This window comes from Solanum lycopersicum, chromosome 5 (assembly GCF_036512215.1).
Source record: "Solanum lycopersicum chromosome 5, SLM_r2.1".
In the NCBI taxonomy this organism is placed as follows: Eukaryota; Viridiplantae; Streptophyta; class Magnoliopsida; order Solanales; family Solanaceae; genus Solanum; species Solanum lycopersicum.
This window is the reverse complement of record NC_090804.1, coordinates 68,310,891-68,329,350: the sequence shown is the minus strand read 5'-3', so window position 1 is coordinate 68,329,350 and position 18,460 is coordinate 68,310,891. Positions and strand designations below refer to the sequence as shown.

Sequence of the window (18,460 nt, the reverse complement as noted above, 5' to 3'; positions counted from 1 at the left end):
CCTGTTTTGGATTATATCAATGAATTGAATTTTGGGTTCTTTTCATACTAGTAAAGATTAATTTGTTCATTTATTCAATTTATCTAGGGCAACTTTCGCATATAGCAAACAAAAAATTCATATTTGTATGCTATAACAAACTTTGCATAATTACGCTCCATGATAAACATAAAACTGTATAATTTGCTATACATATACAATTGTATAATTCGCTGGCCTATTTCGCTGCAATTGTATAATTTGTTTTGCATACAGTTGAATCGAATTAAAATGTATGTACATTGCATAATTATAAGTGTATAGCAAGAAGATATATGTTTTTCTCGCTTTATACAAAAACAGAAACACAATATATACACTTCTGTTGTATAAAGCTAGAGAAAATTGTATTTCACTGCAATTGTATAATTCACAATTGTATAATTCGTTGGCCTTTTTCTCTGCAATATTTGAAGTAAAATGTTTGTAAATTGTAAAATTAAGTGTATAACACGAAGATATACATTTTTGCATGTGTATATACAATTTTCTCTCGCTTTATACAAAACAGAAACAGAATTATACACTTCTGTGTATGAAGCGAGAGAGGCGAGCGAGAATGGAGAGTGGCGAGCGAGATTTTTGGGAGAGAGACGCTGGCAAATTTTAGCTAATGTTTGCTATGGAGCACAATTAAATCAAATCCTAACTATTCTATTTAATTTAGGTTATTAGTTTGCTATTATATACAATTTTCCCATTTATATATTGTTAAATCTTTATGTATTAGTCCAATTCTCCCTTATTTGATTTATCAATTTCCAAAAGGAATAAAAAAAGTTTTATTAATTATTTCCAATGAAGTGTGTCTTGCCTCTGTATCTTATGTATCATGGTTTGAATTTTTAGATTTAGTATTTTTTTTATCGTAATTTTTTATATATCTTATAAGCATTTTGAATTGTTAATTAGCCTGACTTATAACATTATTTTCAAGAGTCCGGAGCCTAAAGGGTGAAAAATGTTGACAGAAATTTTAAAACGGTATATGAATTTTTTTTAAAACTAAAACAGCTAAATCGCTGACAAAGTAACGATTTTGTCAACGGGAAAAAGCAAAATTTGATTTTTCTTTTAAATGGCAGCGACTCTCAAAAACAATTTTTTAAAATTATTTTTTAATAAATCGCTGCGCTGGCAGCAATTTAACGTGATTTTTTAAAAATTATTTATTTGCTATTTTTTTAAAAAAAATAAATGTCAAAAAAAAAATTCAATCAAAACGAGCTTTGGTCACTTTGTTGGTCTCAAAGTGTTTGAAGGAGGGATGCAATAGGTTGATGATCAATATAAATTAGTTAAATTGGAATCTTTACAATATAAAATATGTTGGATTCTGTTATCTAAATACACTTTACACTTGAAACGAATTAATATGAACAACAAAAACTCGTATAATTGACTCTAGCTTACTTTGAATTGAAACGTAATTATTGTATAGTTTACGAGGAATTTTCAATTTTATGACCTAAAACAATTTTTAGACTGTCTTTGCCCACTATGAGGGAGTTCAAAATCCACCAATTCAGAGAGTTAGAGCTGTCGAATATGAATGAAATATAGTGAAATCGAGCCACTTATAGGTTTCCTCTGAAATGAAGCATGTGAGAGAGCTAGAACGAAAAAGTTCCAAAGAGTTATAAAGGAAGCTTCGGACTCATAAGGAAATCTTATTAACTCAATTAGTTGGCTATCGAAATTTTTATTTTATTGGTGTGAATTTAATTCCATCATTTATGAACAAATAATAAGTTACATTTATTAAATATTATATATAACAAAAAAGTTTATTTTAAGTTAATGAGAAAGTGTATCTGATTGAATACTTTATATCAAATCAATTTTAAAAATATTTTAAAATTTCAAATTAAGTTATTTAAATCTTCATAATAGAAAATAGGATTTTGATAACAACATCCAAGATAATATGTTGCAAATATATGGTTAACATTTTATTAATTTTTATTACAAGTTATTTTGGTGATTAATGTCCCATGCCAAACAATCTCTTAGGATTATCAACTATTGTTATAAAGAAAATTGGACACCAAACAATACCTTAGTATTAGTACAAATATATTTGTTCTATAACATGTCATATTATGTATACATATACAAATAGCAATAAATATTTCAAACATGGAAGCAATCATATTGTAATGATTTGATTCAACGGACTATTTTTTAAATTTTGTATTTATTAACAACAAATTTCAAAGTAATGAAAAATAAATTTCAATTACAAATAAATTATGAAGAAACATATATAATTTCATAAATAGACATTGTGGGTACAAATTTATTTATGATTGATTCTATTCTCTTAAGATTTTCCGATGATTCGAGTGTCTTTAGTGACATATTTGTCCAACTAAGATGATTTGAGTTTGATTGGTAAGTAACATATTTCTCAAGCTAAAATGATTTGGATCTGTGTGTTAGTGAAAATAGTGTTTAACATGTTTATTTTATCACACAATCTATATTAAGTGATGTTTAATAATATTAAACTTTGAAAAATAATTTAAAGAATAAGTAATCACTATTATGGATGAAACATGACTTTTTAATTTTTTTTTTAATATGTTAAAAGTGATAAGCAAAAATATTTTTTTTAAACAGAAAGAAAAAAAAAGTAAAGTGGGATTAATAAGAATGCTTATAGAATGTAAAGATATATTGTCTTAATTAATAGCTTTATGGTGGTGTTGATTGGTGTAGGTGAACTTCCTATTAAATCGATACTAATTATTTTTTCTGTCTGAATTTATCTATTGTATTTTTCTTACGCACGCTTCTTATGAAAATATTAATTAACAGAGTTTTTAACTACTTTATTCTCATTAATTTTTAACTACTTTATCCTTATTAAATATTTACTCTATTAAGATATTCATTGTCTTCATGAACTATTAATGATGATAAGTGAGCAAAAAAAAAATAAAAATAAGTACTTCTTAATTTCTAAAAAAATAATAATTTGAGATAACTATTTTTAGAATAACATAATACGTAAACACCTATTTAAAAAGTAAGCACAACACTCAAACATTTTGAGAGAATACATTTAGACACTTCAAACGACAACTAAACACTCCAACTCATACTTATCATTCATGGACATTCGATACTAACCAATGGCGGAGCCACATGTAGTGAAGGGGTATCGACCGACACTCCTTCTTCGGAAAATTACATTATGTAGCTAGAATAAAAATATTTTTGACATATATATATATATATATATATATATTACATATTGACACTCCTTAACTTTTACAGAATTTTATTTCTTTAGATTTTAACACCCCTTAAATAAAATTCTAGCTCCGCCACTAATACTAACATAACCTATAGTTTTTTAAAATATCTAAATATATTATTTCTTTTAAAAATTACGACATAGCCATGTTGCTGAACAACTCATTTGATGCCTTTTGAAAGTTGTATAAATTTTATTTAAAATGGTAAAATGGTATATTGAAGTCAATATAAAAAAATCTTAGTTCTTTTTTTTTTAAAGAAAAAAACATTCCAGTTTGTCTCCAGCCATAGCTTGATACCTTTTTTTTTTGTTGGTTCCCACATCTTGGGCACCATCACTCATATTTTAAAATTTTCGTAATCATTAATTAAAAATTTTGAGTTTAAATTTAAAAATAAATAAAGTTTTAATAGAAGAAAAGGAAGGGAAAAGAAGGGGTTATTGTTGTTGACGATAATAATGTTTAGAGCTCGAACTGTATAAATGAATTTTTTTTTAACAAGAAACAATTCTTCTATAATAAATTTTAACCGTAAATTTAAACTAATCATATTAACAAGCTTTACTGTTCAAATTTTATACGATTAAATTCAAAAAAGGTGTTTGTGATTTATTTTTATTTTCTTAATTAATTTCTTACAAAGAATTATATATCTATATATGAAGTCCGATTACTCATAATTCTTTTAATGAAGATAGTGCAAATATCACTTTCATAGTATGAATCCTAATTTTTCTGCAGAGTTGGATTGGAATTATGTGGTCCAACAACTATTTTTTCACTTTAAAAGATATTTTTAAAATAAGTTTTGAATAATAAATTACGAGTTCGACAGAATAATATAATTTTGATTCAAATCTTATATTTATATTACAAAAACTCTCTCTATATAGAAACTATTTATTCCTGTACTAATTGCTATTCAAATTTAAAAATTTAAAATTTTGAATCTGTCTCTCGTATTCTATACGTGTCAACAAATTAAATTAAATAAAAATTTATTTTAAGAAAAGAATAAGAATAAAATAGTGGAAAACTTTGCAATGGTCAATTTTGAAATTAGAAGGGCCCACACCTCATTTTGAACATTACATTTGATATCATCAAATATCAATCATGGGCTTCGAATGTAATGTCTAATAATAAGGTATGGCAAATTAACTTGGAGAAAAAATGACCATAATTTGATAATATAAAATAAGATAATACTTTTGTAAACAAATAATTGTACTTTAGAAAAAAATATCTCGATTTTAACTTTTATTAGGTACAAAATTCTCTGTGTTAAGAGCACTTTACCCTCTCTTTAATGTGAAATTTTCTGACGTAAGTTTAAATTTAATCGAGCTTCAATGTACATATCAACCACCCATATAATAAGAACTTTAAAAAAAATGACGTTTAATAAAATTTATTTGAGAAATTATATAGTTGATCTTATAATTAATTTGATTTGTGATTGAAGTGCACTTAATTAAAACGTATTTAGTTTTGTGCAGGGGGTTAATGCAAGTGTCAATTAATTGTGTTCAATGATTAATTGTTTTATGTCAATAAATGCCTAAATGTTATATTGTACAACAACAATAATAATAATATACAATTTAAAATTTCACATAATATATACACAATTGTATTTCAATCTTAAAACATAAAAAAACAAAAACTATTTTTGATAATTTTGCAATTCAAAAACTTTAAATGTTATATAGTGTTTAGTAATATTTCCAAACATGAGATCAACGAAATTATAATCAAACAAAGATCCAAGTTATTAAATCTCTAACAACGTACAAAATGCTTCAAACGAATCTTTATCGTTTCATCTTTAATCACAAGTATTAAATTTGAAACTTGTATGTGAAATAAATTTTATTAAATTTAAAATAAATTATATTATACGTAATTTAAATTTAATCAAAATTCTAATATAACGAGGAATAAAGACAACTCATCATTCAAAAAAAACTACTCCCTTTCAAAAATAGAGAGAAAGAACTGTGTGAGAGAGAAACGAAATCACAACGAAAAGAGCAAATTATATCGAAAATCTTCACAAAGTCTCCATTTTTCTCTCAATTTTCTTCAAATACGGAGCAATTCAGCAAGACCCACGAAGAAAAAGGGGAAAAAATCTTGGATGTTGGTTAATTTTTTTTGTAATTCCTCTATATCACGTGCATAGCACGTGCCTAACGAGATCTCGCTGGCGGCGACCGGAGATACTTTCCGGCGACATCTTTCACCTTCTTTGTTAATGGGTTCTAGCCCAATTGTGGTTTCGGGGTCTTCAGGTACGAGGAACCGACCCAATAATAATAAGAGCAAGAATGATCCGTGTGTTAGCTCGTCTGGGTTTGTGTATTTACTTGTGGCGTTTGTAGTTTTGGGTTCAATTGCTGGGATTTATGTTCGGTTTATGATGACCCCAAATGTCCATGCGAGTATTTCTTCAATAGGATGTAAAGAGGATGATGAGGGTTCCTGGTCAATTGGTGTTTTCTATGGTGATTCTCCTTTTTCCCTCAAACCCATTGAAGATGTAAGCTTTTTTGTTTTTGTTTTCATTTTGTATGATTTGTTCTTCTGTTTGTTATTTTGCTGAATTTTGGGTAAATGGGGTTCTTTTTTTGCTTATGGTGATGTTAACTGCTTGTTCTTGTTGGGTTTCATTTTGGCTCAGATTTAGTTTTGTGTTTGAAATTTGAATGTTTTGAGGTTTTGGGTTAGATGGGTGTTTGTTAAATGGGCAATTCCTTGTGATTAGTTTGAATGTGTTGGATTTTCTGGATGGTTGCATGTAGAGATGAGTGTACTCTATAACTTTATGCTCAATGTTTTAAGCCTTCCATTTTGGCTCAAAGTTTCAGTTTTGTACTGTTTTGGTTTGAATTTTGAATCTTTTGAGGTTACGGGACTATTGGTTACTTGTTAAATGGGAAATTCCTTGTGTTTAGTTTGAATAGTGTTGGAAAATTTTCTGGATGGTTGCACTTAGAGTTTAGTTTACTTACTTTTTGCTCAAAGTCTTATGCCTTTCATTTTGGCTCAAAGTTTCAGTTTTCTACTGTTTTGGTTTGAATTGTGTATCTTTTGAGGTGATGAGATTTTCGGCTACTTGTTAAATGGGCAGTGATTGATTTGAATGTTGTTGGAAGTTTCTGGATGGTTGCATATTGAGTTGAGGGTACTAACTTTTTGCTCAAACTTTTAAGCCTCAAAGTTCAGTTTGTTACTATTTTGGTTTGAATTGCATCTTTTAAGCTTCTGGGGTTTGGGGTGTTTGTGAAATGTGCAAATAATGGTAATTATTTTTGGAAAGTTTCTTGACGTGCCCATAGAGATGAAAGTTCACTCTAACTTTTTGCTCAAAGTTTTGATCTTCTTTAAAGCTCAAGGTTCTAGACTTATTGGAATTTACTGTTATGTGACTTTTGCGTCTGGAAATGTTTGGCAGATGAATATATCAAGGGATAAGAAAGCGGCATGGCCAGTAGCCAATCCTGTAATCACCTGTGCTTCAGCCTCTGTGGCTGGGCTTTCCAGTAATTTTGTTGCTGACCCCTTTCTTTATGTTAAGGTAATCTTTAATTCATTGATATTTGACTGGTTGTAGTAAGTAATCACTAGTAAATGTTATCCCGGAGAAAATTGCTTTTGTAGATTTTATGATATGTTATTAAAATGAAGCATCTTTTAGCTTTATTTATCATGTAATCAATTTGGTGAAATGATGAATAAGTATCATTGATGAGACCTGTCTGGATGAGGATTTAACATTAATCCTCTATAATTATTAGCATCTTATAGTTAGTTGATGTGACATTATGGAAGGGATGGGTAGAATTTCTAATTACTGTAAGTGCGTTGAGGGGGAATATGTTAGTTAGGATGGGAAATGTTGATAGTTGTTTCTTACCAATATTCTGTTGGCTCTTTCTTGTTTTTCTTTCCTTGGCTATATTTTTTATTTGTCCTGCTGTGAGTATACCTAGAAGGAGAAGTATCCAAATTTTAAATTATAGCCGCATATATCCAACTCTTTCTTGTACCACTTAAAGGCAAGGTTTCCGTCTCATTAAGTCCTCATCCTTCCTGTACATTGTAATGCTCCATTGTTGACCAGTCTATAGCAGCAAGTCATGAGAATCCATATTGTGGGATGCTATTGTTTTTCTTCATTTCTTTTTTATGTAACTGTTTGGTGTTTTGAACTCGCTAACCTGACTAGTCGAGATTTGCAATGCGTAGTGTCCTTAGTACATATAAATATCAGCAAAATAGTACTTTTATTAGTAGTTATATACCCTATCCTACTCCTTGTATACAGTTATTACTATATTTTACCTACTTTTATACCTCAACCAAACACTGAAAGATGATCCAGAAATGATTCTCTTTAACTCCATACCATTGGCACCCTTCTGTTCCACTCATTTCATTCAAGCAACATAGGTAGTTCTTGTCGAGGGTTTCTCTTTTAGTCCACCAAATCCCTTGCATGTCTTGCTGATTCTTATCAAAAAACAAAAAACAAACAAACAATTTTTTAAAATAAAATTACAGGCTTGATTAGAATATTAACTGTTCGAAGCAGGATTGTTGAGTTTCAGTAATGTAATTGGGTGTCGGGCCCATAATAGTTTGCATCTGAAAGTAACATCACATATATGACATGTGTGTTTGGTATTGTTTGATATTTTATGACGTTGCGTAGAATATTCAGATTTCTCTACTTCTCTGCCTACAGGATCTTGATTTTTTTTTGTAAAACCTAAATTTTGAACTTCTTTTGCATTCCAATCTGGTGTGGGACATCCTTAATCTGAGGTTTGATGACATAATTCAGGGAGATGTCCTTTACCTGTTCTTTGAAACAAAGAATTCAATCACAATGCAAGGGGATATTGGAGTTGCGAGAAGTACTGACAAGGGAGCATCATGGGAGCAGTTAGGTATTGCTTTGGATGAAGACTGGCATCTGTCCTATCCATATGTCTTTGAATATAATGACAATGTAAGTTCATGGTTTCGTGAACATTTTGCATTCATATAACTAATTCCATCTGTAACCATGTTAGACTTTATGTGAAAAAATCATGATAACGAGGTAATAGAGGGGCCAGAGGGAAGGGAAGGATATTCAAACACGGGATATGTGAGTTACGTGTGCAGGGCTCGTGATAGTTTGTATGAATGTTTATGTTATTTGTATAGTAGGCACTTATTAATTGATTAAATCCTCTATCAGTAGAACAAAGCTCATAAATTTACTATGTGTCATCTTACTAGAATTTCGTACTTACTGATACCATGTAATGCTATAGATGATTATGCTCTTATATGACTCGATTATGTAAATATTGGAGATACTTTTGGACAGTGCCAAATACAAGAGATACACAATTTTCTACTCTCTTTGTTTCGATTTGTTTGTCTAGTTATGCTTTGGCATAGTGTTTAAGAAAGTAAAGAGGACTTTTGAATCTTGTGGTCTTTAAACAAAAGACATGTAAAATGTACCAAAATACCCTTTAATCGTAGAGTTCTAAACTAGAATTAAGGAGTTGCCAGAAAAGGAATGTGACGTTCTTTTTGAAACGGACTAAAAAAAAGAAAGTAAGACAAAGAAATTGAAACAAAGGGAGTTTTACTTAATTTTCGTTCTTCTTAAATACTTAGGTCGTTAAACATTTTAATGGCAAGAGTTTTTGCTGCTTACCAGCAAATATGAATCATTATTTTTGGTTGCTTACAGCTAACATTTAGGTCTACTTTGGTTTGACTAGTGATTAATATTTTCATCAATTGTATTATTGTCTACAGATATATATGCTGCCCGAGGGCAGAGCGAAAGGACAACTTCGTCTTTATCGAGCTGTAAATTTTCCCATGAAATGGACACTGGAAAAGATTATAATGAAAAAGCCTCTTGTTGATTCATTTATCATTCCACATGATGGAAAATACTGGCTATTTGGTTCAGATCACAGCGGTATTGGTGCACTGTATAATGCTCAGTTGGAAATATGGTACAGTAGGTCACCGCTTGGTCCTTGGAGACCACATAAGAAAAATCCGATCTATAACACAGATAAGAGCATGGGAGCCCGAAATGGAGGCAGACCATTTTCATTTGATGGTCATCTTTATCGTGTTGGCCAAGACGATGGTGAAACATACGGGCGGAGGGTGCGTCTCTTCAAAATAGAAGTTTTGACTACTGATAAGTTCGAAGAAGTTGAAGTCCCAACGAGCCTTAAAGAGTCAATTAAGGGAAGAAATGCCTGGAACGGTGCCCGCAGCCATCATCTTGATGTGCAACAATTAAGTTCCGGAGAGTGGGTTGGAGTTATGGATGGTGATCGAGTGCCTTCAGGTGATGCAAGTAGACGGTTTCATTTAGGTTGTGCGTCAGTCTTAGGTGTTGCAGCCCTGGTTATACTGTTCGGTGTGTCCCTTGGAGCTGTTAAAGGTTTATTTCCCCTTAGTTGGTGCCCGCATAATGTTGGCAAGAGGAGTGATGCTTCATTGGATTGGGAAAGGTCGAGCTTGTTCTACTCTAGAATGAGACTATTCTGCAGCCACTTGAATAGAGCAAGCTCATCACTCCGTGCCAGAATAAAACCAAACTCATGTAGTGGAAGCTTGGTTCTTACTTCAATATTTTTGGCAGCGGTGGTCTTAATGTGTACTGGAGTTAAATACCTATATGGAGGTAGTGGTGCGCATGAAGCTTACCCATTGCATGATCAGTACTCTCAGTTCACTTTATTAACAATGACCTACGATGCTCGGATCTGGAATCTGAAAATGTATGTCAATCATTACTCGAGATGTTCTTCAGTGCGTGAAATTGTTGTAGTGTGGAATAAAGGACAACCTCCAGAATTGAGTGAATTTGATTCTGCAGTGCCAGTAAGGATTAGAATCGAGGAAAGAAACTCACTAAACAATCGCTTCAAGGTAGATCCTTCCATAAAGACAAGAGCTGTTCTTGAGCTTGATGATGACATTATGATGCCTTGTGATGATGTTGAACGAGGATTCAAGGTATGGCGTGAGCATCCTGAGCGAATTGTAGGGTTTTACCCCCGCCTAGCAAATGGTAGCCCGTTGAAGTACAGGGCTGAGAAACACGCTCGTAAGCACAATGGATATAACATGATTCTGACTGGAGCAGCCTTCATGGACACTACAATGGCTTTTGAAATGTACTGGAGCAAAGAGGCAGCACCAGGTAGAGAAGTAGTAAACAATCTTTTCAACTGTGAAGATGTGTTGTTGAACTTCTTGTACGCAAACGCAAGCTCTTCAAATACAGTCGAATACGTGAAACCTGCATGGGCAATCGATACTTCAAAGTTCACTGGCGTCGCGATTAGCAAGAATACACAGATTCACTATGGCCTTCGGAGCAGTTGCCTTCAAAAATTCTCTGAAATGTATGGAAGCATAACGAATCGTAAGTCGGAATTTAACCGTCGGATGGATGGTTGGGATGTATAGAGGTAGAAGAAAATTCTAACACCAGATTTGAAGTTAGCAGTTTTCTTATTTTTTTCAATCCTTCTTGTTGGTATAACTTTTGTTTTTTGATGATTTGTAAGCTTTTCTTTACCCCACCCCTCCTGTTGTGAATTTTTGTATGGGGAGGGACTCATGTTGTAAGCTAGTTTTGTCAGTCTTAGATGCACTTTTCACTCAAAATTTCTTGTTTAAATGCACATATTTTGATAGAAGATAATCTTTTGTTGACATTTTTTTCTTTCAACTTGTTTCTTTTGAAAAAAGAAGAAGCTATCATTCGTAGAACAAGACGCTAAAGATGAATTTTCGGTTAGTTGATTGTTCGAGTAGAAGTGTAAGCAGCTCGCATAGAGGGAGTTCCCTAACTTAGTAAAACAGATGCTAAAAAAAATCTCGTAGCTTTAAAAGAAAAACTATTAAGCTAATTTTTAATCATATATTTAAAGTAATTAGTCAAGATACATGCAAATAAATTAACTCGACAGCTGATAGATTTTAATTCAAGTTCTTGATGATTCAACTAATCCTGTCATTAAAGTACAATTAATACATTAATGTTCCATAGGACAAAAAAAAATTTCTTTTTCTAATAAAGTTTAAAAAATATTATCGTACTCGTTTCTAATCCTCCAACAATGTAGATCCAACACCTCATCAACGATATATTTTAAGAGTTTGAGCAATATATCTCGTAAGTGACTTTGTATTATATTTTAAGCTACTTAACGATTAACTTATATACACAGGTTATATAAAAACATTTATTTCTTATTATCTACCTCATTCTCAAATCCTATAAATATTTTTTAAATGACGTGATAGAATATAACTGGTTCAAATCCACATCTAACTAATTGAAAAAATATACAAAAATAACTTAAATTCAAGTCATATATGCATAAGCCATAGAAAAACAATTAAATATCGTAAATATAAGATTATTATATATCATTTTTTTCACTTAAAGATTGAAACTTTTTCAGTACGCATGGAGGTACACGCACACGGAGCAGTCAAAATGGGCTTGACTAGCGAGGCCGATCCAACCCAAACTCTTGAATTAAGTGGGATTGGGCTTAATTTTTTGGCCTATTTAGAAACGAGGTTTTTTAGCGCATCCTCACTTGGCCCGCTAGCCTCGTACGCCCAATCCGCAAGCCTCCGAGGCCAGCCTGTGGGCTATGAATATTTTGAACCTTGGTCTCAAGGATGATATCACCAGTTTGTATCAATAACACAAGGGCATTTCTTTATTTGTTATGTGTGCAATGTTTACTATACTCTAATTTCTATTAGTTTTTCAAAATAGATATATATATATATATATATATATTTTTTTTTTTATTTTTTTTTGAAATTACTGGATGCACATGCAACCCCTCTTCATAATGTGGGTTTACCTCAGTATTTGTAGCCTTCATCCTCACCACCCTGCATCGTCCACACCTCCTATAATATTTATCTAAATTATGTACAAATATTTTTACAATAACATATTTTAATTTGCTTACGTATCAATACAAAAAATAATACAAACCACTTATTTTCCTTAAAAAAAACATTTCTCATAATAAAACACACCCTATAATACTTGCAATATCAAGATTTTTACACTACATTAAATTATTATACTAAATTAATTAAGCCATGTGTATATATTTTTTTTTCTTCAAATAGTTAGTTTTTGTTTGGTGGATGATATTATAATTTTGCATGTGGCTCTGTTATACCCCCATTGTCCCATTTAGTTTCAAAGAGACTGACAAAGATATATAGTCTTTGGAGTAGCACAAAAGCAAAAATCAAAGGCCTATATAGTCCCCACACAAACCTAATCAAAGCTAACATTAGTTTACGTGGTATTGTTCGAATTTCAAGAATTAAATAATTGAGTTCTCTTGTTACTGTAATTTTTTCATATGCTTTTTAGATATACTATTTCGAGACATCCAAATAATACTTGCTCGATTTATAAAATAATAAATAATTTATTGTTTTGTGTCTATTTTAACTTTGCTATTAAATATAATTCATTTATCAATGTTTATATGACTTATACTTAATAACGATAATTTGGTAATATTGCTCTTACTATTTATTGTTTCCTGATCTGTATGTCCAATAAATAGAGTAATGAAAATAATAATCTAATGAAGCAATTATCATTTAGAAAGAACTTCAATTATAAAATTGATTTATTATAAATAATAAAAGAAAACGGAAATTTTTGAAGAAAATGATTCAAATTTAGCTTGTTTCTATTTATAAAGTTGGATGAAATGGAAGTTTTGAGTGACATTATTTGACCTTTATGTTTTTTTTCTAACATAAAATAAAATTACCAACCAAAAAAAAAATGAAATTACAATAAATAACAAAATTAAATGTTCTAACCAGCCATAATATAATATTAATTAAATTAAGAACTAAGAAAAAAAAACATATCTAAAGTATTTTTATTTTTTCAAGTTTCATATTTAAACTATCAGGTGTGCTAATTTCTTATATGGACTATCACAAAATCTATATCGAAACACGTTATTTTTTCCCTTTTCTTTTTTGAACGATAGGATATTTCGGATTAACATAACCAAAAAAGAAAAAGTGGATAGTTGAGGTATATTTCGATAAAATATTTAGTGATAATAATTCAGTCTATATATAGCACCTTCTCCTAGTTCTCTCTATCTACTCCCACCTCAAATTTTCTTTTTTTTTTCACATTATATACCATTTTCTTGGCTATCTTAAATTATATATTTAAAGAAAAATATATTTAAGATATAACCAAGAAAATGGACTTGAATATTTATTTTGATCATGGAATTACTAGCCAAATTGGATTGTTTTGGCAACAAGTTAGAGCACCATTACTTGTGCCATTTCTTAAAATTATGGTTATTTTATGTTTGGCAATGTCTTTGATGCTATTTGTTGACAAAGTTTATATGGGAATTGTCATAATATTTATCAAAATTTTAAGGAAAAAACCAGAAAAGAAGTACAAATGGGAGCCAATAAAAGATGATTTGGAGCTAGCAAATTCTTCTTATCCTATGGTATTAATTCAAATACCAATGTATAATGAAAGAGAGGTAATACACATTCTCAATTTGCTAGTCGAGATTTAAATTATATGAACTTCTTCGATCAACATTTTAAAATTTTTGTATTATGAAAATTCATGACAAGTTTTACGTTGATTGTCAGCCTATCATAATCTATTTGAGACTGAGACGTAATATAGTTTTGGTTATTGTTGACCAGTATTTTAATATTTTTTTATTATCTTGACCTAAGAAGATTGTCAGCCTATCATAACCTATTTGAGACTGAAGCGTAATATAGTTGTGGTTATTATAGATCAATATTTTAATATATTTTTCATTATGTTGACCTAAGAAGATCTTGGAACTTATAGAACTTTTCGTATGATTTGTCTTACTTATCGACTCACTAATCTCAATTATCATGAACGTGTTACATATAGACGATATCATATTTTAGGTGATCTGATATTGTAAAAATTCATTTATCTATCGAAGTTAAAATCTTCTTGTAAATTGTTCATTTGTAGGTATATCAATTGTCTATTGGAGCTGCTTGTAACCTTTCATGGCCAGCTAATAGAATATTAATTCAAGTTCTTGATGATTCAACTGATCCTATTATTAAGGTCCAATTTAATACCTTAATTTTCCTTTTGTATGAAGAAAAAATAATATAAAATGTTTTATTTACTAAAGAGAAAATATCCTAAAAATATCAAATTACTTAAATTGGTAAATTTTGTAGCAACCTCATAAACTAGGTAAATGTTATGTTACTCGGACTTTCTATAAATATTATCGTGTCGTACTTGTTTCTATCCTCCAACAATGCTGGAAGATCCAACGCTCGGTAAACAGTATTTTCAAAGAGTTCGAGCTATATATATATACCTTTTAAATGACCTACTTTTACATTTCAATCTACATTAATTGTATCGATATATATATAACGTAACGATTAACTTATATTATACATTGATAGTATAAAAAATACTTATAATTTTTACCCGTTATAGCATGTTATTATTATTATCTTTTCGATGACGTGATAGAGTGTTTTTATAGGTAATGGTGGAACAAGAATGCAAGAGATGGGCAAGTAAAGGTGTGAATATCAAATATGAAATAAGAGACAATAGAAAAGGGTACAAAGCAGGGGCATTGAAGGAAGGAATGAAGCATAATTATGTCAAAATGTGTGATTTTGTAGCTATATTTGATGCTGATTTTCAACCTGAATTTGATTTCTTGTTGAGAACTGTCCCTTTTCTTGTACACAACCCCGAAATCGGACTCGTTCAAGCTCGATGGAAATTCGGTAAATGCCTTTTTCTCTGTAACACGTATTAGGGGTAGCAGGTCAGCAGGTAGTAGCGCGTTGAATGTCTAGCTACTCCTTCTATACCAGTAATCGTATTAGTGTTACTCTTATAGTTTCTTGGTTATTATCGATCTGTTGTTTCTTGTACTTTGATTATCGCAGTATTTTGTTTTGTAGTTATTGTTCTAACTTGCTTTGTTGTGATTGATTTGATTTGTTTTTCCTTGAGCCCGAGTGGCAACCTCTTTATCTCTGAGGTAAAGGTAAGGTCTGCATACACATTGTTTCTTAACGTGCTTTTTGTGCGTGACATTGAATTTCTGTTGAATTGTGTGACCGTCTTTGTAATTATGGTAGATTCTTGACCAAAAAAAAATAAATAATGGTTGTAATTAATTGCAGTAAATTCTGATGAGTGTTTGTTAACAAGAATGCAAGAAATGTCACTTGATTACCATTTCAAAGTGGAACAAGAAGTTGGATCATCAAATCATGCATTTTTTGGCTTCAATGGTAAGGCTATATGTGACAACAAAGAAAGTTCAATTACTTTAACGTGACAGTCAAAATATTTGACTTTACTGTTATAGTGGACGATATTCGGTATGTTATAAATCATCACGAATTCGTTTAATTCGAAAGGAACTGCTGGAGTGTGGAGAATTTCAGCTCTTAATGAAGCTGGAGGATGGAAAGATAGAACAACAGTGGAAGACATGGATCTCGCCGTTCGAGCCGGTCTCAAAGGCTGGAAATTCGTCTACATTGGTGACCTAAAGGTACGTTCAGAACGAGTTCTGTAAGTTCAACTAAACATATTGCTTTCTGTTCGAATAATATGTATATATATGCAAAAATAGGGGAATATAGGACCCCTAGTCCCATTTTATGACATGAACGTCTTTAATTGAATAGAAATATGTATAGTGTAAAAGTCATAAATTAATAAAATCACATTCGTTTCTAAATATACTGACTTTAGATTTTAAATTGGCGTATAAAGTAAATCACGTATAAAAAAATTAAAAATTTGCATAAATAAGTGGAACTATGTCAGAAATCATTTTCTTTAGAAGTAACTTCAACAAACACTTTGTAAAAAAAAATAAAAATGATTGAAAGTTAAATTTAAGTTAAAGAATAGGATGAAAAGGGTCCCATAATCTTACATTATGTAAGTAAAATAAAATATACGTATATTAAATTCGTTATAGATTATTACACATATTATATGAAATAATAACTATCTTTGAATCTCAAATACGTTAAGGGTCGATTATATGAATATCTACTATTTATATCGCTCGATTTAAGCGTTTTTAATTTTTGATTTTTGATTTTTTTTTTAATTAGGTGAAAAATGAATTGCCAAGTACTTTTAAGGCATATCGTTATCAACAACATAGATGGTCTTGTGGACCTGCTAATCTTTTCAAGAAAATGGTTGGGGAAATTGCTTCAAATAAGGTGAGTTATAAGCCACATACCCCTTTTTGTTTAGTAATTTAACATGAAAAAAATGAAAATATCGATGGATTTAACTTGTATACACTAGCGGTATAATAATTTTTCACTTAAATACTATACTATATTGTTAGTGAAATGAAACCTTGAAGCAACGATAGAGTTAAGTTGTTTGGGCGCACGATCATTTGCGATATTTGTGTCAGGGTCGACTGCCTACATTACACTCTTTCAGGGTGCGATTTTCTTCAAACCCTGCGTAAATATGAAATGCGTTAGTATATTTTTACCTATTGTAGCATGTAATTGACTTGCTATATTTTTCGCGCTATCACTATGCCAAAAATTATTCAATAGTTTAATTGTTACTAAATACATATTTTTAGCGGCGATTAACATAGCGACATTGAGTTCAATAGCAATATTAACTAATACCGGTAAAGATTTTAACTCTCTTTATGAATATGTATATATCAATTGGCGCTAAACACTGTGTTTGTTATAGTATACACTATTTTTTCATGTAGTGTTATATATCTTTTACGTGACGTGATAATATGATAATTGATAATATATTATTTTTTTTTTCAACTTTGATATTTGCAGAAAGTCTCAATATGGAAGAGGTTTTATTTGATCTACAGCTTCTTTTTTGTGAGAAAAATCATTGCACATATGGTTACATTTATATTTTATTGTGTTATTATCCCTACCACTGTTTTGATCCCTGAAGTTCAAGTTCCTATATGGGGTGCTGTGTATATTCCTTCAACAATTACCCTACTCAATGCTGTAGGGACTCCAAGGTAAATAAAATAAACAATTCGAGTCCATGACACGTATTGTTATTGTCTGTTGTATGGTCCAATAGACCTCACAGATTTAATTTGCCACTTGGGCTTGATGTCTTATTTATTTCCAATTTCGATTATTTTTCTTGATTCTTGTTTTGTTCGTTTTCATGTGTAGATCATTCTATTTATTGATTTTCTGGATCTTGTTTGAGAATGTAATGTCCCTTCATCGAACGAGGGCAACGTTCATCGGACTATTTGAGGTAGGGAGGGTTAATGAATGGGTCGTGACGGAGAAATTAGGAGATGGAATCAAGGCAAAAACGAGCACGAAAGGATCAAGGAGGTCTCGTTTTCGGATTGGAGAGTGGTACAACAAGGTACATTTCGTGGAGGTTTTCGTAGGGTTGTACCTTATGCTTTGTGGATGGTACGACTACTCGTTCGGAAAGAATAGATTCTACATATACTTATTCTTGCAAGGCGTAGCCTTTCTTGTAGCTGGATTCGGCTACATTGGAGTGTTTGTTCCAAATTCTTGAAAGTGTACTACAACAGTTACGACTCAGTTCCAAACAAGTCAGACGTTCAAGTAATCATTATTTTGAAATTTATGAATAGTAGCTTTAAAAATTCATTTATAATGTGAATAAGCACCTAAAATATGTATGTTGCCTATCACTATTATAATTATTTATTTAGTGTAATGGTTAAAATATTTGTATTTTTATAGTACACTAGAAAAATTGTTTGTTTTTTCTTATATGAAATGTTTACTTGCTTTCCTTTGAATGTTACAAGCAATAAGCATTATTGTAGCATAATTTAGAGGGCTCTTAGAAGACATTGTGAACATAAGAGTTTATATTCTATGCACCGATTGTATAAATCAATGGCATGTGAGGAAATTTCCTTTACGTAAATAGTGAATGTTACACCACATGAAGATAGGAGCCGAGGCGAATTCGATGAGGGATATATGTGTGTATATACCTA

General features: G+C 30.8%; 2 protein-coding genes across 2 annotated transcripts; both read left to right on the top strand.

The window, feature by feature from the left end:
- Positions 1 to 5,250: 5,250 nt before the first annotated feature.
- LOC101266420 (glucosamine inositolphosphorylceramide transferase 1-like) lies at positions 5,251 to 11,063 on the top strand. The gene is made up of 4 exons (XM_004239664.5): positions 5,251 to 5,847; positions 6,763 to 6,885; positions 8,155 to 8,322; positions 9,132 to 11,063. The coding sequence occupies exons 1-4, from the start codon at positions 5,563 to 5,565 to the stop codon at positions 10,812 to 10,814; spliced, it is 2,259 nt and encodes a 752-aa protein (XP_004239712.1). The 5' UTR covers positions 5,251 to 5,562; the 3' UTR covers positions 10,815 to 11,063.
- Positions 11,064 to 13,539: 2,476 nt separating this feature from the next.
- LOC101267312 (glucomannan 4-beta-mannosyltransferase 9-like) lies at positions 13,540 to 18,256 on the top strand. The gene is made up of 8 exons (XM_004239667.5): positions 13,540 to 13,930; positions 14,413 to 14,511; positions 14,951 to 15,203; positions 15,609 to 15,719; positions 15,849 to 15,985; positions 16,560 to 16,673; positions 17,277 to 17,476; positions 17,640 to 18,256. The coding sequence occupies exons 1-8, from the start codon at positions 13,631 to 13,633 to the stop codon at positions 18,004 to 18,006; spliced, it is 1,581 nt and encodes a 526-aa protein (XP_004239715.2). The 5' UTR covers positions 13,540 to 13,630; the 3' UTR covers positions 18,007 to 18,256.
- Positions 18,257 to 18,460: the final 204 nt, after the last annotated feature.